Source organism: Protopterus annectens, chromosome 5.part0, assembly GCF_019279795.1.
Source record: "Protopterus annectens isolate FY-2018-M chromosome 5.part0, PAN1.0, whole genome shotgun sequence".
NCBI classification, from domain to species: Eukaryota; Metazoa; Chordata; order Ceratodontiformes; family Protopteridae; genus Protopterus; species Protopterus annectens.
The window spans coordinates 312,035,467-312,059,106 of record NC_056735.1 but is presented as its reverse complement, the minus strand read 5'-3'; the positions used below and the strand labels follow the sequence as shown (position 1 = coordinate 312,059,106).

At 38.8% G+C, this 23,640-nt stretch overlaps 1 protein-coding gene across 1 annotated transcript in view; it reads left to right on the top strand.

The window, feature by feature from the left end:
- The window catches only part of ACOT9 (acyl-CoA thioesterase 9), an 825,297-nt gene that overhangs the window by 221,921 nt on the left and 579,736 nt on the right, over positions 1–23,640 (top strand). The window contains exon 6 of the mRNA XM_044072291.1: positions 893–976. Within this exon, the coding sequence (XP_043928226.1) occupies positions 893–976 (84 nt within the window). The remainder of the gene's footprint in view (positions 1–892; positions 977–23,640) is intronic.

The window sequence follows — 23,640 nt, the reverse complement described above, 5'->3', positions numbered from 1 at the left end:
TGTAACCAGAAATGCATCAGACTTTTCTTGGGAAGCTGTGGCCAAAGGGATGAAAATCTAGTACTTCTGGAACAAGTAAGACAAATTAAAGCAAATAAATGATGGCTTTAAAAAGTGACCTCAAATCTTTGAACCATCTTTGGATTCCCTGACCTCTGCCATTAATCATAGTTTGTACTACAGTGATGTGATACATAAACAAGGGTGAATCATTTCCTGTTCACTTTGCAGCTTAGGTATGGTAGCCTGGCCATTAGAGATTTAGTTCAGTCTGTCTCTCCTGGCTATCTGTGTTTCATCAGAGCAAAACGTACTGCAAACAGGCTTAGCAGGACCAGGATAGACCTTATTGAATGGAAGTAGCACCTGAAGATGTTCTAAGAATTTGTCCATCTCCTCGGGTGATATGTTTATTTCTAGTCACAACTGACAGTTAAAAACTATTCTGTTCCAGGACTCCTTGCATACAGGCCTGGAAGACAGATTCCTTTCATTCCCATGATCAGGAATATTCTTATCCGACTTTCATCTGATAATCAGGGTTATTCTAAAGGTGCACAAGGACTCCCCAAAGGTAATTGTGTTGACCTCCTTTTGGCTTGGGCATCAGTGTTTCTTTTTGGAAAATGGCCAATGACACTTTCAGAGTTATATTATTATATGTGCAGTAAATTGCATTTTCATAGTCAACTGACCTCTATGGCAGGACCTCTTTTTTTTTTTTTATATAAAAAAGTCTTTCTAATGAGTTATCAGAATAGATGGAGATAAATTTACCTTGTAATTATATAAAATGGATTGTCATCAGTTACTTTTCAGCAAATTAATCTTAAAGCTTTGTTATTCGCAATAGGTTGATATGTGTATTTTCTTTGTGTTGTCTTTTTCCTAGTTCTTATCTGCTATACTCACACCAAAAATGAAGCTCTCCAGAGGTCTCCATTGTCAATTGTAACTGCACTAGTTGACAAAATTGGTAAGATTATTTTAAATTCATAAAAAAAGATTACCTTAATTGTTAATGCATTTGTTGACAAAATAAGTAACCGTCTCAAAGTTGCACAAAAATGTAATTCCTTAAGTAGATAATATTCATTACTGTGACCATTAAAAACAATAGCTTGGTTTAGAATACTGATAAACAATTTACTTTTTTTTAATTGTGACTTCTGAATGTTGTCATTATTTGCCATCAGAATAAAATGACTGGCACAGGAAAGATTAGCAAAGCGGGCTTCATTTTAATTGATTGAAGCTATGTTATGTATTGCATTTTACTGATAGAGGTTTTAGCTTTTCAATAGCTTATTTGTTTTGTGTTTGTAATTGTGGTTATATGGATATCTGTTAGATTCTACATATAGAGCAGAGTTGCAGAGAAGCACACCTTGCTTGTTTAGTTTTTCTGCAGTTTAGTCATCTGTGATTCTGCTTTGCATTGTACCTTGTACAAAAATGTGCCAACCTGGAGAAGAAATTTATTTATTTGCAGTTTGATTACCGGGGAAGTCTACTGGGCCGCCGAATTGACCCGTTTTCAGTGGAGGCCCGGGGAGAAAAGCTCCAAGATGCATTATACAATTTAGATACAACTGATAGTTAATATTAAAGATAATATTATGTAGAATAGTTACTCATAAATGCATTCAATGTCATGCATAGTTAAATTTATTAAACTTGAAGGTAGGGATCATACAGTTTCATTTGAGGAAAACAGATGTGTGTTAGGTGTGGAAACAGTTTACATACAAACTGTTTAAGAAAATGTAAATACGCTTTACATGCACACATCAACAGTAGAATGCTGTTTACAAGGTTGGGCTGTGTGAGGGTAGCCGTAGGAGTTGTTGAGAGCTTAGAGAGAAGTTATAGAAATTGTTGAGAGCTTAGATAGGCTCATAGGAAGATATCTATGAGAGTTATAGAGCTTGGGAACCAGAGAGAGAACCCCTTTTGATTAGGTTGGGTGAAGGCAGGTACATTTCCATTTAGTGGACAGGTGTTTGAATAGTTGGGTTTTGAAGTTTTCTGAGTTTGGTATGTTCTTAGTGTGGAGAGAAGGGAATTACATTTTTTGCCTAGTGAGAAAGATAGGAGAAGTTGGCCAGCAGGATGTTTAGGTTTATGGATAGTAATCAAGTTTCGATTTTCAGATCTGACAGCTGTGTTGGGTGTATAAGGGGAAGGATGTTAGTTAGAGCAGGGCACTTTGTTGGGTGAAATGTGAGTCTATATGCAGTAGTGAGTTGGAGATAGTTTAGGTAGTTTGGGAGTTCAAGCCAATTCAGGGATTGTAGGGTTAAGCAGTGATGGGTGGTATTTTTAGATTTAGAGTCAAATTTAGAGATTTTGTTGTAGCAGTTTTCTAGTTTAGAGGTGCTAGAGGAGGGGAGGTTGGTTAGGAGAGTGGCTTTGTATTATAAGGAAGGAAGAAGATAAGTCAAGGCCAGAGTTTGCCTGGTAGAGTTGGAGAGAAAGCGATTATTCCTATACAGCATACCTAGCTTTTGGTGGGGTTTCTTAATATTTTGTTGAATATGATATGAATATGTAGGTGTCCATCTACAGTAATGCCAAGTAGTTTGGCAGAGGGGACCACGTCTATAGGTGAGTTGGTTTGACTATAGACTTTGAAGTTGTTTTGTTTAGGAGAGGGTCTTTGTGGGAGGGAACAGTAGAATATTTGATTTATTTGCACTGAGAGAGAGGTGGTTTTGGCACATCCAGTTTTCAGTTGTTGAGAAGGCAGTTTAGGTTTTACTCAGCAATTCAGAGAGATTTGAGGCAGAGCAGACTACAGTTGAATCGTCTGCATATTGAATGATTTTAGCATCAGGAATAGCAGTGTGAAAGTTATTGATGAAGATGTTAAAAAGCATTGGCCCAAGGATGGATCCCTGTGGTACGCCAGTTGAGGTAGGTAATCCCTGTGGTACACCAGTTGGGGTAGGTAGGAAGGAAGAGATGAAGCTCTTCCATTTGACTGCCTGTGATCTGTCGGACAGATAGCTGGAGAACCAGGATAAAGCATTATGTGAGAGATTAAGGTTTGAGAGATGACAGAGAAGATGCTTGTGGGAAACCGTATCAAAGGCTTTAGACAGATCGAGTAAAACAGTAGAAACTAAGTGTCCTGAATCTCGGGCTTGATTGACAGTTTCGAGGAAAGAGAATAGAGCGGTTATTGTGCTATGGCCTGGACGGAAGCCATGCTGGGTAGGAGTGTGAAGATTGTTTTTGGTCAGGAAAGGCATAAGTTGGGGGTGGATGCATTTTTCTAGGATTTTGGAGATTGGTGAGAGCAAAGCAATGGGGCGAAAGTTTGAGGTGCTGGTATTTTTGCCTCCTTTATGAAGAGGAAGAATATAAGCTGAGTGCCAGAGTTTGAGGACTTATGATTTTTTTTATGGATCGGTTAATAATGATGGTGATTGGGAGAACAGTGCCATCAGTAGCACATTTTAGGAAGAAAGAGGGAATATTGTCAGGAGCATTAGAGCAAGGTTTAAGTTAGGACAAAAGTTTTTTTTTTATAAAGTTAGTGGAGATGGGTTTGAGTTCAAACAGATGAGGTGAGTTAGAAGGGGGAGAGTGTAGAGCAGTTGGGTTATTATTGGGAAATGTCTTGGCGAGGGTAGTAATAGTTTCTATGAAAAAAATTATTTAAATTCAGAGCCTAGTTCGGGGTCAGATTTACTTGAGTCAGGACAGGGATTATTCTTGGAGCCTGGATTGAGGAGTGAGTTTATTGAGTTCCATAATTTTTGGAGGTTTTTATTGTTATTGGACTGAAGTTTGATTATAGTAGGATTTTTTGTTTTTGGTGATTAGTCGTTTTGCACAGTTGCAAAGCTGTTTATATTGGAGCAAGGTATTGGCCAGTTTATTGTTTTGGTAAAGCTTCCATAGTTTGTCTCTGTGGTGCATAATCTGTTTTCTCTCTTTGGATAGCCAAGGAACAGTTTTAGTTTTTATCCTTTTGTTTCTTAGTGGGGCGAGTGAGTTTAAAGTATCAAGGAAGACAGAGTTGAAGTATTCTATAGCCTTGTCAAGAGGAAGGATGTTTAGAATTTGCCAGTTCATTTGCTTGAAAGTATTTGAGAAAGTAGTTTGGTTGAAGCTACTGAGGTTACGAGTTTGAATGTATTGATGCTGGTGTGGGGAGGAACTAGTTGAGTGAAGCATAAAGGTTGGGAGGTAGTCACTAAAGGTATCAGGAATTGTGCCAGAAATGGTTGTTTTATTTGGATCTGTGACTAGGATCGAATCTATAGTGGATCTGGGAGGGTTTATCTTGTTAGGTCGAGTGATGGAGAGGATTATTTGACTGAAGTTATAGAGGTTAATGGATGGGGAGGGAGAAGGGCAATTGATTTTATTCCAGTCAATACTTGCATCACCAAGGATATAAGTTTCATAGTTAATTTCAGTAGAGGCCCATAGGAGAATATTTTCGAGTGTAGAGATATTGTTACCAGGTGAGATATGTAGGGCAATGATGCAGATATTTTTATGTTTGTTTAGTTTTAGAATTCCAGCAGTTAGTTCAGTGTTCTGGAATTGGAATTTGGATGGGAATTAAGGTAAGAAGGTTGGACTAGACTAGGGCAGTGCCTCTACCTTTTTTATTTAGTCAGGCATTTCTGAGACAATGAAATCCTGGGGACAAGATATCAGAGTTGGAGATAAAGGGACTGAGCCACGTTTCAGAGATGGCCAAGATATCTGGTTGGTTATGGCTTAACCAAGCTTGAAATTGGAGTACTTTTGTTGTTTAGACTTTGTGCATTAATTGTAAAAATCTTTAGGGTGTTGAGATAGGAGGAAGAGGGTAAGGGATGGGTGTTGTTAATAAAGGATGTAGGACCAGGGTTAGGATGGATATCACCAGCTTGGACTAGGTTGTTGAAGGAGATATCCTTTAGCCATATTGGTCTGCCAAGCATGAATTTTGGTAGATTGGAGCAGGTGACAGTGTCTTGACTTTAGAGGAGAAGAGTTTAGGGTGAAATGGGTGCAGAGGGTTGGGATGAATGAGAGAAGAGGAGATAGAGTGGAAATGAGAGTAAGAGTGAAGGAGAAGGTGGGTTTGTATGGTAGTTGTCTTTGTAGGTGGTATTGGACAAGCATAGGTGGAATATGAGGTAGCATAGTATAAGGGAAGTAGGAACATAGAGGAGGCTGGGGGAATGGAGGGTGTAATAACTTGAGGAAAGCATGTTGGAGCAAAGAGAGAGTGGTATGACTGGTTAGGAAAATAGAGAAGGCTATGAAGAAGAAAGGGTATAAAAGTGATGGAGGTATCCTAGAGATTTAAGGAAAGAGGAGGAGACTATAATTATTGGGTGGAGCACAGATTACAGAATTTAAGAAGGATGGTTTTAGGTGGGAGGAGTAATGAGGGGGGATCTGGTATTGGGTAATTAGGCTGAGAGGGTGGGGTAAGATAGGAATAAAACTGAGTACTGGGGGTGTGTGGGAATTGGGGGCAGGGTAGGGTAGCAGAGTGAGCCCATAGGGCGAACGGAACGGGAAAGAACACTAGAGTTGAGTATGGCAGAAAGTAGCAGCAAAGAGCAGTTTAAAGGCTGTAGTTGGAAGGTATGAGCTAAATATTTCCAGCCAGAAAATGAAGGCTGCCTTTACAGAGGGTGGTTTAGCAGGGGGGAGAAGATATTTACAGTCTAAGGATATTAACTCACAGCCAACTGTTTGTGAAAAAATAAAACTTGTTGGGATTATAAAGAATATTTAGGATTTATATTGGTAGATGCTGCCACCTAATGTTAGAAGGAGATGGCAAACAGCAGGGATAGTTGGACCAGTGTTAGGTTTAAATATATTCTAGGGTAGTGATAACAGGAGGGGGAGAAAGCAAATGACCTGTGGTAGGCTGCTAGAATGCGCACACGGGAGGGCAGACTAACTCTATAGATAGTACATCAAGCCTACATTTAATTAGTGTTAAGCAACATACATTTACACAGTTGTTGTGGGGGGGGGGTCTTTTCAGTAGTATTTTTCTAAGTACCAGGCAAGCTGGCCAGTTCAGGGTTTCTTCAGGTGATGGCCGGAGGTATTCCTTTTGCATTTAAAGCAGGGAGGGAGCACCCAGGATGAATTACTGTAGAGGAGAGGGAGACAACACCCTGTTAGTTTATATTGCAGATGTAGAGGGGAAAGGTAGCAGGTAAGTGATGTCTAGAGAAGAAGGGAGGGTGTAAGAAAGCACAGTAGCAGAGAGAGACTATGGTTAGATGAGGCTGGAGCAAGTATGTAAAGGAAGATTAGGTTTAGGGGATTAACAATGGAAAGCAGCAGACATTATGCTATGAACAATACAAGTTATGCAATATAGGCTTCATTAAATAGAACAAAACATTCATTCAGCAGTTCAGCATGCTGTCAGTGACCCTAGTCTGTTTTAGAGGACAGAGTTATGCAGCAGTAGAGCCAAATATAAGCAGCAGAAAGCAAGGGGTAACTGATAAAGTAATACTATAAAATCTCTAAACAATGCAATATATAGTGCTCAATAGACTAACACAGTAAATTACAATATGTTCATGCTGTGCAATAACTTGTGCTGAACAGTTTTCAAAACAGTTTTCAGAATATAAAAGCCATGTGGTGCCCTTATAGAGACAAATGGAAAAGAAAAATAGCTGCTAAGCCAGTAATTAATTTAAAGGCTCTAGTAGGACCATTGATCCACCGTAAAAGAGAAATAAAGATCTTCAATGATATATGTTCATTGGTGTCCTTTTAACAGAACATCTGGAGAGCAGACTAGGCCAGCAAAGTGCAACAGTTGAGCCCTGTATACTCAGACTAAAGTAATCCAGCTGGTGACAACATAAAGAGAGACCCACTCATCCCAAAAAGCAGCTTACAGCTGCTAAGCCGGTAATTAACCTAAGCAAAGGGCAAATGACACAGTACAAAGCAAGCAGTCAAACAGTACCGTATATAGGGCAAAACAGTCCCCAAAACCATGTAGAAGCTGTGTGGAAACCTTATAGTTACAAATGGAAAGAAAAATGTCTGCTAAACCTGATTTTAAGTGGAAGGCTTGAAGTGGGATCATTATTCCACCTTAAGAGGCTATCAGGCATTCAGTGATGCACTTTGGTTGGTGTCCTTTTAACAGAACATCATTACACCAGGTTTCTGGTAGTGACAAGCAGCAATATTCAGTCAAGCCTCTTGTACCCATACTAAATTAATGCAGCATTAGTATAGAAGAGAGCCCCACTCGTCCCAAAAGCAGCTTGCAGAGGTCAACAACACATGTAGGTCAGAGATAAATGAAGCCGTCAACACAAAGCCAACAATAACCTTACAACACAGTTACAAACATTGCATTGGAGTGATAGCCATCAGCACAAGGCCATCTATAACCCTAAAACACAGTTACAAGTAAAACATGGAGTTTAGTACAATAGTTGCTTAGAGGCTTGCAAATGATAGACAAATATGCTGAAAAGACCTACCGGGAGGTGAAAACAAGCAGCCTAAACCGTAGGACCAACACAGAGGAGCTGTGGATGCTCAGGACAGGATTTAAAAATGGCACCACAGTCCGTGGGAGATGTAAGTAAACTCCAAGAGGAAACTAGCTACGGGGGAGGGGATAGGTGGAGGGAAGGTGGTTGGACTAGAGGGGTAGAAGGTAGGAGGGACTAAAGGGGTGGAAAGTTGGAAGGAAGAAAAGTTCCAGGAGGGGGGAGGGCTTAACTGAGGTGAGTATGGCAGAAAAAGTATCAGCAAAGAGCAGTTTAAAGGCTGTAGTTGGAAGGTATGAGCTAAATATTTTCAGCTAGAAAATGAAGGCTGCCTTTACAGAGGGTGGTTTAGCAGGGGGGAGAAGATATTTACAGTCTAAGGATATTAACTCACAACCAACTGTTTGTGAAAAAATAAAACTTGTTGGGATTATAAAGAATATCTAGGATTTATATTGGTAGATGCTGCCACCTAATGTTAGAAGGAGATAGCAAACAGCAGGGATAGTTGGACCAGTGTTAGGTTTAAATATATTCTAGGGTTGTGAAAACAGGAGGGGGAGAGGGCAAATGGTCTGCTGTAGGCTGCTAGAACCTGCACACGGGTGGGCAGACTAACTGTATAGATAGTACATCAAGTCTACATTTAATTAGTGTTAAGCAACATACATTTACACAATCTTGGGGGGGGGGGGGTCTTCTCAGTAGTATTTTTCTAAGTACCAGGCAAGCTGGCCAATTCAGGGTGTCTTCAGGTGATGGCCGGAGGTATTCCTTTTGCGTTTAAAGCAGGGAGGGAGCACCCGGGATGGATTACTGTAGAGGAGAGGGAGACAGCACTGTGTTAGTTTATATTGCAGATGTAGAGGGGAAAGGTAGCAGGTAAGGGATGTTTAGGGAAGAAGGGAGGGTGTAACAAAGCACGGTAGTAGAGAGAGGCTATGGTTAGATGAGGCTGGAACAAGTATGTAGAGGAAGATTAGGATTAGGGGATTAACAATGGAAAGCAGCAGACATTATGCTATGAACAATACAAGTTATGCAATATAGGCTCCATTAAATAGAACAAAACATTCATTCAGCAGTTCAGCATGCTGTCAGTGACCCTAGTCTGTTTGAGATAATAGGGTTATACAGCAGTAGAGCCAAATATAAGCAGCAAAAAGCAAGGGGTAAATGATAAAGTAATACTATAAAGTATATAAAAAATATAAAACAGTTACTGTTCGAGGTCAAACCAGGCTGTCGGCAATTCAGACACAAAGTGTGGGATTCACACTAATACGTCTCTTCAGACCTTCAGTTAGATAGCATGAAGTGTATACAGACTCAAACACAGTTTTCACGAATAACTGATAATTCCAGGCTCAAATATAAGCATAAAAAAACTCCTTTATTGATAATTCCAGGCTCAAATATACTATAAAGTCTCTAAACAGTGAAATATATAGTGCTCAACAGACTAACACAGTAAACCAAGATATGTTCATGCTGTGCAATAACTTGTGCTGAACAGTTTTCAAAACAGTTTTCAGAATATAAAAGCCATGTGGTGCCCTTATAGAGACAAATGGAAAAGAAAAATAGCTGCTAAGCCAGTAATTAAGCTAAAGGCTCTAGTAGGACCATTGATCCACCTTAAAAGAGAAATAAAGGCCTTCAATGATATACATTTGTTGGCATCCTTTTAACAGGACATCTGGAGAGCAGACTAGGCCAGCAAAGTGCAACAGTCGAGCCCTGTATACTCAGACTAAAGTAATGCAGCTAGCGACAACATAAAAAGAGACTCACTCGTCCCAAAAAGCAGTTTACAGCTGCTAAGCCGGTAATTAACCTAAGCAAAGGGCAAATGACACAGTACAAAGCAAGCAGTCAAACAGTATGGTATATAGGGCAAAACGGTCCCCAAAACTGTGTAGAAGCTGTGCGGAGCCCTTATACTTACAAACGGAAAGAAAAATGTCTACTAAACCTGATTTTAAGTGGAAGGCTTGAAGTGGGATTGTTATTCCACCTTAAGAGGCTATCCGGCATTCAGCGATGCACTTTGGTTGGCGTCCTTTTAACAGGACATCATTACACCAGGTTTCTGGTTATGACAAGCCAGCAGTATTCAGTCAAGCCCCTTGTACCCATACTAAATTAATGCAGCATTAGGCAGTGTAGAAAAGAGTCCCACTCATCCCAAAAGCAGCTTACAGAGGTCAAAAACACATGTAGGTCACAGATAAATGAAGCCGTCAGCATGAGGCCAACAATAACCTTACAGCACAGTTACAAACATTGCATTGGCGTGATAGCGATCAGCACAAGGCCATCTATAACCCTAAAACACAGTTACAAGTAAAAACATGGAGTTTAGTACAATAGTTTCTTAGATGCTTGCAAATGATAGACAGATATACTGAAAAGACCTACCGGGAGGTGAAAACAAGCAGCCTAAACTGCAGGACCAGCAGAGAGGAGCTGTGGATGCGCAGGACAGGATTTAAAAATGACACCACAGTCTGTGGGAGACGCAAGTAAACTCCAAGAAGAAACTAGCTATGGGGGAGGGGATAGGTGGAGGGAAGGTGGTTGGACTAGAGGGGTAGAAGGTAGGAGAGACTAAAGGGGTGGAGGTAGGAGAGACTAAAGGGGTGGAAAGTTGGTAGGAAGAAAAGTTCCAGGAAGGGGGGGCTTAATTGAGGGTGAGTATGGCAGAAAAAGTATCAGCAAAGAGCAGTTTAAAGACTGTAGTTTGAAGGCATGAGCTAAATATTTTCAGCCAGAAAATGAAGGCTGCCTTTACAGAGGGTAGTTTAGCAGGGGGGAGAAGATATTTGCAGTTTAAGGATATTAACTCACAACCGTTTGTGAAAAAATAAAACTTATTGGGATTATAAAGAATATCTAGGATTTATATCGGTAGATGCTGCCACTTAATGTTAGAAGGAGATAGCAAACAGCAGGAATAGTTGGACCAGTGTTAGGTTTAAATATATTCTAGGGTTGTGAAAACAGGAGGGGGAGAGGGCAAATGGTCTGCGGTAAGCTGCTAGAATGCACACAAGGGAGGGTAGACCAACTCTATAGATAGTACATTAAGTTTACATTTAATTAGTGTTTAGCAACATACATTTACACAATTTTGTTGGGGGGTCTTCTCAGTAGTATTTTCTAAGTACCAGGCAAGCTGGCCAACTCAGGGTGTCTTCAGGTGATGGCCGGAGGTATTCCTTTTGTGTTTAAAGCAGGGAGGGAGCACCCGGGATGGATTACGGGAGGCGAAAAGAAGCAGCCTAAACCAGAGGACCAGCACAGAGGAGCTGTGGATTCTCAGGACAGTAGGTAGTGTAGTACAGTTTGCCTTGGTAACTGTAAAGCATTGCTAAAATTGTTATGTGCTTGTTTTTATTGTCATTTTTATTTTCAGACGATGTTTTTTGCAGCTGTCAGTATTGCATGTTTCTGCATTTCCAGATTGTATTAGTGAAAGCATGTAAACTGATGGCAGATAAAAACTGCTTGGCTTATGTAGTCAACAGTTTTCTGCATTCTGCAGAACTGCTTGTTTTCTATTCTGTCAGTGTATTGTCTTCTAAGTCACCACCCTTCTGACATATATACATACATAACATGTATACATTTATATATATATATGTGTGTGTGTATACACATCACACATGTCTGTATGGTTCCCATTCATAATTTCGACCTTACCATTTCATCAACATTCAAAACAGCGAGATGAAGTTGCATGTTTACAATCACGAACTCCCAGAACAATGTATTTCCTCTCCAGAAAAGTAACCACTTGGCCACCATGGTTAACTTTGCTCTTTCTCCGTTGTAGTGAGATCTCTGCGTTGGTGTATTTAGGTAGGGTGTGTGGGGGGAACGAAGTCCCTCACTTTTGTCAGTGTAATTTGATTCCATTTGTAATGTTATCAACGGTGGATTTCAGTTATAATTTTAATTTGAATGTAAACTTACAGGCCATTTCTTCCTTCCTAGGCTGCCCTAGCAAATCTGATCCCTCTGTACAATGGATTGTACCCTCTCCGAAATTAACTGGTGGTAAAAATAACAAACACGCTTGGAAATAAGGCACAGACTTTAATAAACAGTCTACAGAACATTCTTCCTCTGATCCTTTTAAATATGACAGGGCTAGCCAAGTATGTATAACCCATTCCTTCCAAACGTACAGATCGGGAAGGACACAGATAAATTCAGAGAAGAAAACATCTGGCAGGTACATGCCAATCCTTCCCCGGCTTCCACTGATTCTCTAAGGTCCACAACCCCGATCATTAAGTCGGCAAGACAAAACTGCAAGGTAAAAGTAAAAATAAACAGGCTAAGCTCAACAAGCTTGGCAGTTGATGAATTCAAATCCCATATTCCTTCCACTGCACTAAGATCCAGATTTGGTGTCCTATGTTATATGAAAGGGCAACAGAATTATATGTTTCATCCTGGCCCCATGTACACTGGTTCCCTTTAATTGTGGTAAATAAAATAAGCTTTCAGATGCACTCAGCACTTGATTGCGATTTATTTTATGATATGGTTCTTTTGCTACTAAACAGTCCCAGCATGCAGATCTGATAAAGCTTCAATGAAGGCGAAAGCACTGACTGTAGCCTCAACAAAAAGCATACATTTATAAATGTGTTGTTAAAGAATAGGTGTAATATGAAGTTTTTTTCTGGAGATAAAAAAAAATAATTTAAAAAGGTTTAACATGGTAACTCTATACAACGGTCAGACTGGAAAGCCTAAAAGGCAATTTTAAATAAACTATTGTTTAATGAAGAAATAATATGTAACCATTTACATGTTTGTAATTACACTTGATTTTGTTTTTTAGTGAGTGATTGTGATAAGATGCAGAATGAATAACGTTGTTTTTGAGGGCAGGGATCATGCTCAAAAGTTATCCACCCATCAGGCAGACACATCACTATTGTCATGCCCACAGGGGATACCATCCCACGAAACACACCCACTGTTTTACCAATAACAGCGCTCATCTGACATGCTGAAAAGGACTAATAAATGCTTTTTAAACCTACTGGAGGTCTACTGGTGATTTTGTACTACACAAAAAACTGAGGAGAGACAACTTCAAGCAACTGCCTGAATAAGAAGATTTTCTTCCATTTTGGCTATGTCACCTACTTTGTAAGATCTACACTGAAACACCAGGAAAGTTGTCACCTGTAAGTGATTTGATAATTTTTTACCAAGCATATTTTTGGTTTCAGTCTGATAAGTGGAATTTCTAATAATCTGAAAAAGGGACAAAACATATCTTGGTACAGTTGGATAATAAGACATTAATAGGGATTAACAGGGAAGGCACTACACAAGTTACACTTTTATCTATGAAGCCAGTGATTGGATAAATGATTTTATAAGTAGATCATTTAAAACTTTGATAATAATTTCTAGGGTTTGACAGGTGACAGTTAATTTGTCTCAAAAGACTGTGTGAATATATATTTCAACACATATGTTTATGTATGTGTGTGTGTGTGCATGTCTAATATATACATACATGTGTGTGTGTGTGAATATATAGCTCTAGGACGTTTGCTTGAATGAGCAAATGTCCGAATCCATAATAACCGAACACACTTTAACGAAAGCGCTTTTATCGAAAAAGCGCTTTCGTTAAAGCGTGTTTAAAAAAAAAAAAACACTTCATTAACACCACACCCCCGCCTACTTTAATATTCTCCCTCCGAGACCGCACTACAGTGGGGAAAAGGGAAATTTCCCTTACCCGCACCATAATACAGCCTTGGCAACAGGCTTACTTACGCGAAAGTGCTTCGTCGGTGAAAAGCACTTTCGCATAAGTATGCCCGGCCATTTGGGTTTCAGTCTTTTGCTCATTCGAGCAAACGTCCGGAACCCATATATATATATATATATATATATATATATATATATATATATATATATATGTATGTATATATAAAATATATGTATATGCACATGTATGTACACACACACACACACACACACACACACACACACACACACACACACACACACACACGTGTGCATATATATATATTATATATATATATATATATATATATATATATATATATATATATATATATATATATATATATATATATATATATATATATATATATATATATATATATATATATATATATATATATATATATATTATATTATATATATGTTATATATATATATAATACATATATACATTATATATCTAAAACAAACACTAAATTCCAGGCTTAGTAAACTTAGACTAATATATAGCAAATGGAAGATTGCAAGGCACAGAGGACTCGGATTTCCCAATTTCTTGTGATGCGTCTGCGATCAAAAGTGCTATCAGCAGCAACTGGGACATTCTGGAAAGCAACCCATAACTCCTCAAGATACTAGGCAGCAAACCGGAGTTTACATACAAAAAGACAAACTCCCTTAAGAAAATGTTTGAATTCAAAGCCTCGAGCACAGGAATTAACTCAGCACATGCAGGAACACACCCCTGCAACGACTGTAACTGCTGTCAATACATTCTCACAGGAGACAAATGTATGATAGGCAAAAAGAAAAAAGCAATCTGTTTTAAAGAAAAATACGATTGCAACAGCACTAACCTAGTATACCTTAGCAAATGTGCCCATTGCGAGTGCTTCTATATTGGAATGACCACTCGCAAATTAAAAGACAGGATTAAAGAACACTATCAAGCTCTAAGAAGAAATGACAACACTAACACGCTAGCAAGACATGCGCCCTCTTGCAGACTACCTGTTAAATATCTCTTCCTTGTCTTAGAGAAGATAGTCACATTTAGTGATGAATGTTAATTTGCATGCTTGAAAAAGTATTTATACTCCTGTTGGAATGCAATAAGATTTCTGATGAAGTTAAAGCTTATTATAGAAATAAAGCCAAACGAAAGCGCTTAATTCTAACTACGTCTCCGAGTCCTCTGTGCCTTGCAATTTACCAGACTTCCATATTATATATATATATATATATATATATATATATATATATATATATATATATATATATATATATATATATATATATATAAAATGTGTGCATATACACATGTATGTACACGCACACACACACGTATGTGTGTGTGTATCTTATTCATTCTTCATTTAGCCAGTATACTTCCATATTCTGCAATGTTGCACAATCTCTGATAACTTTTGCTGAAAATCCAAATTCCTGAACAGTTTACACATATGTAAAAACTCCCCCTGATGGCTTTTCAGAGAAGTATTTGATATTTACTAATAGTGAGTGTCACACCCCTTTTCTGTCTTACATTCTGCAGTTTGCTGGATATACTACATTTTGCTACTTTTTTTTTTAATTATTGGAGTATTTTCCTTTTTTAGCGTCAGTATGATTGTTGTTCCTTTTTATAAATTTTTCCCACCTCTGCTTTTTTAAAGGGCTTACTGTCTTCTTCTCTAATTGACACTGTAATGATTTACTGAACAGAGTTGTATGTAATACTGCTCCCACACTTTACTAGATGTTCTGGAATAATTCCTATCCCACCGCATGATCTTAACCACTCTGTTCTGCAAGACATTCATCAAAAATAAGTCCTGGAACAGGTAGTAACATTGGTGATTATCTCACTGACAGGTTTAGATGTATTGGAAATTTGTGTCTGCACTGGGTACAAAGAACTACTGTCTACTTTCCTGCATGTTATGGTCTGTTAAATACAAAGATGAGCAGTCCTGTAGTCTCGTCCCTTTTCTCATAGAATCTGTGTGCTGTATCATTTCTGTAGGAATTTGTGCACCAGTGCTTTCAGTGTTTCTGATAAAATATAATGATGCCTCTTTGTTATTTTCATACGCTGGTTTAAATATCTGGCTCATTTGTACTTGGAAAACACAGTTGCAGAAAATAAGTTACTGAAGGTGTATGATTTTTGTGTTGGGTATTTAGTTGCAGATTGACACTCAGTTATGTCTTTATGCATATGATTTAAAAATATCAACTTGACAGTGATATGTGTAAAAGCTGAAATAGCACTTAATTGGGTTCAAAATTTCCCTTTTGCATCTGGGAGCGTAGGACATAATAATTATTTATTGATGGTTCTTTTTAAAAACAGATTGAGATAAAAATGTGATAATTAAGTTTCAAGGGACCATAAAAAGTTGTTAAAATGCTTTAGCTTTTGAACTCCATGGTTATTGTTCTTTATTATAAAACAAGCATCAAACAGACTGTGTATAGTTATGTTACCAGTGGCTATCTGGACTTCAGCAGTAGCTCTGTGGGATGTCCTTCTCCACAGAGAAAAGGAGTGGAAAATGGGGCATGAAGTGGCTATTAGGTGTTAGCCAGTCATTTGGGGGTAATTAATATATACAGCCTTTCAGTTTCTCAGAGAAATTTAGAGTCTTCCTAACTCAAATCACTGGATGCACAGAAGCCTGAGATATTCATGTAGCGTACTCCGCATTTAGTTTACCCAAACCGTGTTTAGATCCAAAAACCATCTGGAAATGCAGACTCATTTTTATTATAACAATATTTTGTTGTACCCATCCAGTCATCTAAAAAGCACTTAAATAAAAATAATGGTACAAAAGACCACAATTTATTCTACGATTGTGGAATCCATCATGTGAAAAATCTGTTCCTGGTAACAGTGGTAACAGTTTTGCTAAGAGCGGCTGCATGTAATGGTGGACAGAAGGGCAATTAAGGATCCAGTGCTTCCATATCCTTTGGTGATGTGATCATTTCCACAGTCTTACAGTCATCCTCATATTTTGCAACCCAGTAGAAAGGGAAGTCTGGGGAAATATGGAAAGCAGGTAATTAGATAAAACAGGACATAACAAAATCCTGAGGTAGTCTGGAGGTAATATTTCTCCAAGAAGAACATTCACCCGGTGTTATGACCTGCTGTGTTCTCCCCATATAGCCACTTTACTTTGATAAACAATATCTGTATTGTAACAAAAAAACTATTTTACTTTATGTGGAAGTCTATTGAAATCTTTTGAATGATCTAAATGTATAACAAGGACAATTAGACCCAAGTCACAAGCCTGTCTCTATGAAAGTCTGTCATACAAGCAAAGACAAAGTCCAGGGTTAAATTCATGTTGGTTGGTGTGTGTAGATTGTGTAGACAGGGTATATTTAAAGCTTTTTTTGTGAAGTACCCAGATAAACAGTAATAAAACCATTTTCCCAAAATCAAAGTTGAACTGATAGTTTGTAGTTAATGCAATTACTGATGCCCTTCCTTATCACTGTTGCACTGTTCCTTACTAAAAGGATATCCTGCCAAGGATAACCATATGTCCGGCTAGCATACCGATGCCTTAGGCACTTCCAAGTGCCATAAACCAAACCTGTGCCCTGTGTCTAAGGCATAAGATACTTAAGTGATGTACAAGTGCCTAATTCTCAGAACTTCATCGCTATCAGTCTAAATGCTACCTTTTGAATTCAGTCTGTGAGTTTGGCACATTGTTACAGCTACTGATCCTACAGCAGATAAGTATGCTACTGAAGACTCTTATTTTTTATTATTTTTGTTGGGTTCTGTTTTTTCATATGTCATCCAGGAAAGGAGAAATGTTGGTATGGAAGGCAGATTCTCCATAAAGATAGTCACAAGAAGTTCCTTTTCTGTTTAGGTGCAAGCCATGATCACACTCTGTGTGAAATTTGTCAGCCATTTGTACACAAGACCCTGCCTTAGCCATCTGTCATCCCTCTCAGTATGTATCTAGAGAAGTAAAGTCTGAAGTTGTTAGCTCAAGGAGCTATGGCTTCTGAATTCACCTGCCAGAACATTCAGCCACCACTTAAGAGGAAATCCAAAAAGATGCTTGTGAAAACTTTGGCTCTTCAGCTTCTACTGAACATCTCTGTTTGGTCGGATTAAGAAATGTTGGACCATCCAGTTCCAATGCCTGCTCCCTCTGTTGTGACCCAACTGGAGGCCAGTATGCGGTTTGCTACCATCACGTCCACTGAGGTTGTGCCTACATCTGCTGCAGACAAGGAGGGTTACCCATGGCTGATTATTTTGGAAAGGCCTAGGGCATTTCCCAGATAATTGCTGGGGAGGAAGTCCCTGGTTTCATTATTGAAGTCAGGCATGGGTCTAAGTTTGTGAGGGCAGAGGTTCCTTGGAAGAAAACGCATAAGACTAAAGATATGGCTCCTGTGGCTAAGGGCCCTCATAAAGAGTGTCACAATTTTATTCTGGGTCTTTTCAAGCCCATTATGACCCCGAAGCTCCTTTAAGGGTTGTAACTATCTTCAGCTGTTCCATTTTGTTCTACACAATCAAAAATGCTTTGAAATTCTGATTACACTGATGAGGATGAAGATTTGGATTAAGGGGAAGAGTCTCTAGCATATTCTTCTTGGATCCAGTCTCCTCTAGCCTTGGGGTCAAAGGAGGATGACACTCTTTCTCCTGATTTTCCTATTGAGGTGCCTTCTTTTGGAGACACCATTGTTAAAATGATGGATCTCTTTCAGTAAGAAATCTCCCAAATGTCTCATGTCCAAAACAGATACAATGACCTCCTGCAGATGGACTCTCTTGGGCCTTCTCCAGTTCCTCCTGTGTTAGAAGCCCTTTTGGATACTTTCTCTTCTGTTTCCCAGATTCCTAAGTCTCGGTCCTCTGCTTTTAAGAAGCCTAATAGGTTTTATGAAGTGCTTGAAGCTCAAAAATTCTTATATAAAAATGCTGTGCCCCTACTGTAATTTCTCTTTCTACTGGCAAGCCATTTGTTAATTTCTTCTTTTAAACTTTTACCATCTGACAAAAACAATAGATACATGGATAGTTATGGGAAAAAAGTATAGCTCTTAAAAAACTTTCAAGATAAAGGGAAGTCTATTCAGGACCTTGAACATTTTCTTCTTCCTTCCGTCCCTAAGTTTCAAAGGAATTACTTGCCAAAGCTTCCTTTTGTGCATAGACAACAAAAGCAGCTTTTAAGTGGTCTTCTAAAAGGGTATCTTCTAAGAAAGTATTTCTTGATAAGCCTGCTCAGTTTCTGGGCCTGTCCCACATAATCTTGTGCAGGACCTTTAGCAACAGAGAAAGAGGGGGATAGGCATATAGGAATATCCCTTCCAAGAAAAAGTCATAGCAATCACTTTCCATGTGGAACTGAACTAGGGGTTAGAAGCCTTCTTTCCCTGAAAAAACTGCCTCTGTCAACAGTCATCCTTCCCTGCCCCTTGGCTAGATGCCTCTTTCCCTCAGGCAGTCTCTGTCTTTTCCTGTTTGGCAGCAGATCACCCAGAGATTCCTGGGGTCTTTCCATTATTCAGAATTGTTACGTCATGATTTGCAATTCCCTTCCTCTTTTTTTCAGGGATTCCTTAGCCTCCACATTGCTAACTTCCTTACTCTTTCTATTCTTCAGGACCTTTTAGATCAGGGAACCATTTAACCCATTCTGCCTTCTCAGCAGTGCAAGCTGTTTTATTCCAGAATGTTCTTGGTTCCCAGGAAGGAGGGCCATTGGAGGCGATTCCAGATATCTCTGTTTTCTCAACACTTTTCTAAAAGTTCTGTTATTCAGTCCTCGTCCCCACTGTTGCTTCTTCAGGTCTACCTGGTGTCTTTGGACATGAAGGATGCATATCTCCTCATATTTATCATTCTCTGTTTCCTCCTCACATCATCAGTTCTCTACTTTGCCTTCCGGTCTTTATACAGTAGTGAGAGTCTTACTTTCTGGTCTTTATACAGTAGCGAGAGTCCTTTTGCAAATGTCTGACCCCAGTCATTGCATTCTGCAAATTACTTTGTATTCATATTTTCCCTATTTTTGTGGCCACCTGATTCAAGCCCCCTCTCAGCAGATTCTGCCTCAGGATCTTGATTTTATCATGCTTCTACTTCACATTGTGGTATTTATTCTCAGTCTCAAAAAGTCTGTTCTAACCTCTTCACAGGACCAGGCTTTTGTGGGTTGCAAGATTCAGTCCCTATCGATGATGGCCTTGCTTCCTCCTCCAAAGGTCCTTTCCAAGGCAGTTTATTTCCAGCCTCTTCTTCCCTTTCAGTTAGCTTCTTCAAACCCTGGAGTTTATGGCTTCCACCATTCCTATGGTTCCTTTCACCAGACTCCAAATTAGGAAATTTCAGTGGGATCTCAAGATGGTTTGGCTACAGCATTACCATCTTGTAGAATTTCCCCTACCTCTCTCGCCTTGTCTGAAACAGAAGTTCCTCTGGTGGAGTCATCAGATTTCTCTGAATCCCAGCCTTTTTCAGACTCCTTTCCCTACTCAGGAGCTTTATCTGAATGCTTTGAGTTTGGGTTGAGCAGACTTCTTTGGGTCCAGGGGTTTTAGTCTCCCAAGCAACTGAAAGACCATATCAGTATCAAAGATATGAGAGCTTTGGTCTTGGCTGTTCAGGCCTTGCACTCTCTCTGGATTCTAGGACCTGTAAGGGTTCTCACAGATAACACCATGGTCATTTGGTACATAAGCAAGGGGGCACAAAGTCATACCTTCTTTGTGGGATGATTCTTCTTGCTTGGGATTTTGCTATCTATCATCATCTGACCCTTCAGGTGGTTTACATTCTCTCAGAGCACAGTCTAGTGGCAGACGGTCTGAATAGCTGCTGGGCAGATCCTCATGAGTGGATGTGTCACAGGATGTATAGCAGATATTTTTGCCCCCCCCCCCTTTTTTTTCAATAAACATCTTCATTAAATAATTTTGTATGACCTAAGCAGTCTTACACTTGTATAAATGAAAAACAAACAACTTCCCACATTCAGTTCCACATGGAAAGTGATTGCTATGCCTTTTTCTTGGAAGGGATATTCCTATATGCCTAACCCCTCTTTCTCTGTTGCTAAAGGTCCTGCACAAGATTATGTGGGACAGGCCCAGAATCTTGTTTGGATTCCCTTTTGGCTCAGACAGCATTGGTTCCCCTTCTGCTTCACCTGGCCAAGCACAGTAATCACAAGTTACCTCACATGAAGGATCTCCTCACATGGGACAAGGGCTGTCTCATTCACCGTCATCTGCTCACCTTACATTTGACACTCTGGCCGATAGGGTTTTTAAACCTTTTTTTCTGAGGACATGCTTTGGGTTTCGCAGGAGGCCAGAAAACCCAATAGAAAAATCCTATGTTACTAAATGGAAAACATTTCTATTTGGTGACACAAACATGTACAGGAGCCTCATTCATTGGGTATCCCAACTGTTCTTTCTTATTTGTGTCATTTGCTCGATTCCAGTCTGGCATACTCATCTGTTAAAGTTCATTTATCAGACATTTCTGCTTGTCTGCCTTTGAATCCAACACTTTCATTTAGATTTGAAGTTGCAGTTTTTGAAAGGTGTCTTGTGACTTTAATTTTGTCCTTAAAAAGTTAATTCAGCCACTGTTTGAGCCTGCAGCTTCTCTTACTATGTAATTGTGTATTTGGAAGAGTTACTTCTGCCAAGAGAGTCTCTGAACTTCAAGCTGTCATGGCAGTCCCTCCTTTTCTGGTTTGTCACAGAGACAGACGGGGGGATTCAGTAAAGCCTATGCTATCATTTTCGACCATGTGCATGTCTCAGCGTGATGCACACATGGCCACAAAGAGTTTTATATTCAATAAACTTTGTGTAGTGGCGCACACTCACTTGCAAACATAGAAACTTCCGTGGCATGCAAATTATAGCATAAATAGCTAAATTGTTTGCTAATAATGCAAATCACCATGGTGGGAGAGGTTCAACAAGCTATGAAGCAGCCATGTGAACTTCATGATCGTGTCGGCCATGTATTCAAAAGTTTTCCGATTACAGCCATGGAAAGGAGTCTACACGGAAACAAGACTAAGTAAATGTCTGTAGATTTGTATAGAACAGACCGTAACGTAATCCCAAACACATTATGATATTATCATACATGCTGGATGCTAGAAAATTTATATTAACAGTAGTAACAGTACATTTTTAAGTGCCATGACATAAATTCAGCTTTGCACCCCCACCCCCAAATAAACAGTGTACTCGTAACTAATGTAAAGAGCTAAAAGTGCAAACCCCATAAAACATAGTATTTAAAGCTAGCACAACCGCTGCTAAATCAGGTAAACACTACAGTCCCAGGCAACAAAATATGTAAAAACAGGAACGTATTGGGGTGTAGACGAAGCAAGTATCAACAAATCTCACAGTAAATCCAAAGTTGATACAAACAAATTTATTCCAGGTAGATATCCACAGATAAGCGCTTTTGCTATGTAAGCTTCCTCAGATCTAAACAAATTGGATGAACATAAACTGAGGTATATATACATAATTAAAATCAGTTAATTATCAAATCTTAAAGGGAAACACCATACTTTACCTAATAAAACTTTAAAATATATGATAAACAGTTAATTGTGTGTGGACATACACAAAGAAATACTTAAAAGATATAAAATATAAAAATGCACAAAAATGTAAAAACATACAGAAATATATAAAAATATATAAAGAATGTATATAGACCGTATTTATGTGCATATATATGACTATCTAACATTCCTGCGTTGTCTCAATTTTGGTTTTATAGAAGCTCTTTCATTGAGTCCTAGCCCCCTATCAGCTCTTAAAAGAATAATCCATTCACTCTCTTTACTCTCAGTGTATGTCCTAATGTCACCACCTCTCTTATTCGGAGTGATAATCTCCAAAACCTTAAATAGGAACTTGTGAGTATTTCCACAAAGAGTTATGTGTTTGGCTAATGCATTATGAGATGAACCTTTCTTAATATGATATATATGTTCTCTGACTCTGTCTCTAAATGGGCGATTCGTCTTGCCCACATAAAATGACGAGCAGGACTGACATATTGCTAGATATACAACATTGGGAGTCCTACAATCAGCCTCTGCATTAGTATTAAAAACAATTTGTAGGTTAGGATGAAAAAAACAGGTACTGCTATCAATATAGGAGCAAAAGTTACAACGGCCACATGGTTTTGTGTGGCCATAAGTCATAGAATACCTCTCTGATTTTGGATGACAAAGCATCCTTTTTAAATTATTCTTGTTCCTATAAAGGAAATGGGGTTCATTTCCTACTATCTCCCTTAGATCTTCGTCCACTTGTAGGATACCCCAATGTTTAGCAATAATCTCCTTAACTTCAAAATGATCAGAAACAGAGTCGAGAATTTAACATGGCTGTTAACCCTTTTTCCTTTTTTAGTTTCAATAGAACTGATGGGTCCAAAATATGGTGTTGCCACTGTAGAACGCAATTGGTGAACGTTGTCTATATGTGAGTTAACTTCATTGATCTTATACCCTCTATGTGTTAACCTCTCTCTCAAGTCATCTAGTTCAGCTGCAAACCTGCTATCCATGGGATTTAGCCTAGAGGCTCTAAAAGCTTGGCCCTTCATAATGTTCCTAAAAACAAATGGTGGGTGCATACTTGACCTCATAAGTAATGAATTGCAGTAACAAGTTTTCCTATGTACACCCATGTTTATCAGGCCATTGGATAACCTTTCAATATATAGATCTAAAAATTCAATCTTGTGTGCTGAAAAATACATAGTAAATTGTAGACAATTCGTCAAGTTATTCATAATGAGTAACATAGATTGAAGTTCTACTTCTGTCCCTTTCCATAGGACAAAAAGATCATCCACAAAACGTCGATAAAAGATAACATGTTCTCTAAATAGAGCTTCACAAAATAGTACATGCTCTTCCCAATATGCCAAAAATATATTGGCGTAGCTGTTGGCACATGGTGTGCCTATCGCTACGCCATCTAATTGTCTATAGATGTTATTGTCGAACATGAATAAGTTGTTCTCCAAGACCAATTCTAGAAAATCCACTGTCAAATCTATCATAACATTGGTGTAGTCACTATGTTCTTTCAGATACTCTGAAACATACATTAGTCCTAATTCATTAGGAATAACTGTAAATAGTGATTTTACATCAAAGGTAACAAATAAAAGGTCAGACATGTCTTAATTTTCTTCAGTGTTCTCATATAATTCTATCAAAAACTGTTTAGAATCTCTCAAAACAAAAGAATTCCCATTTAAGGCCTGCTTTAGATGCCACTCTAT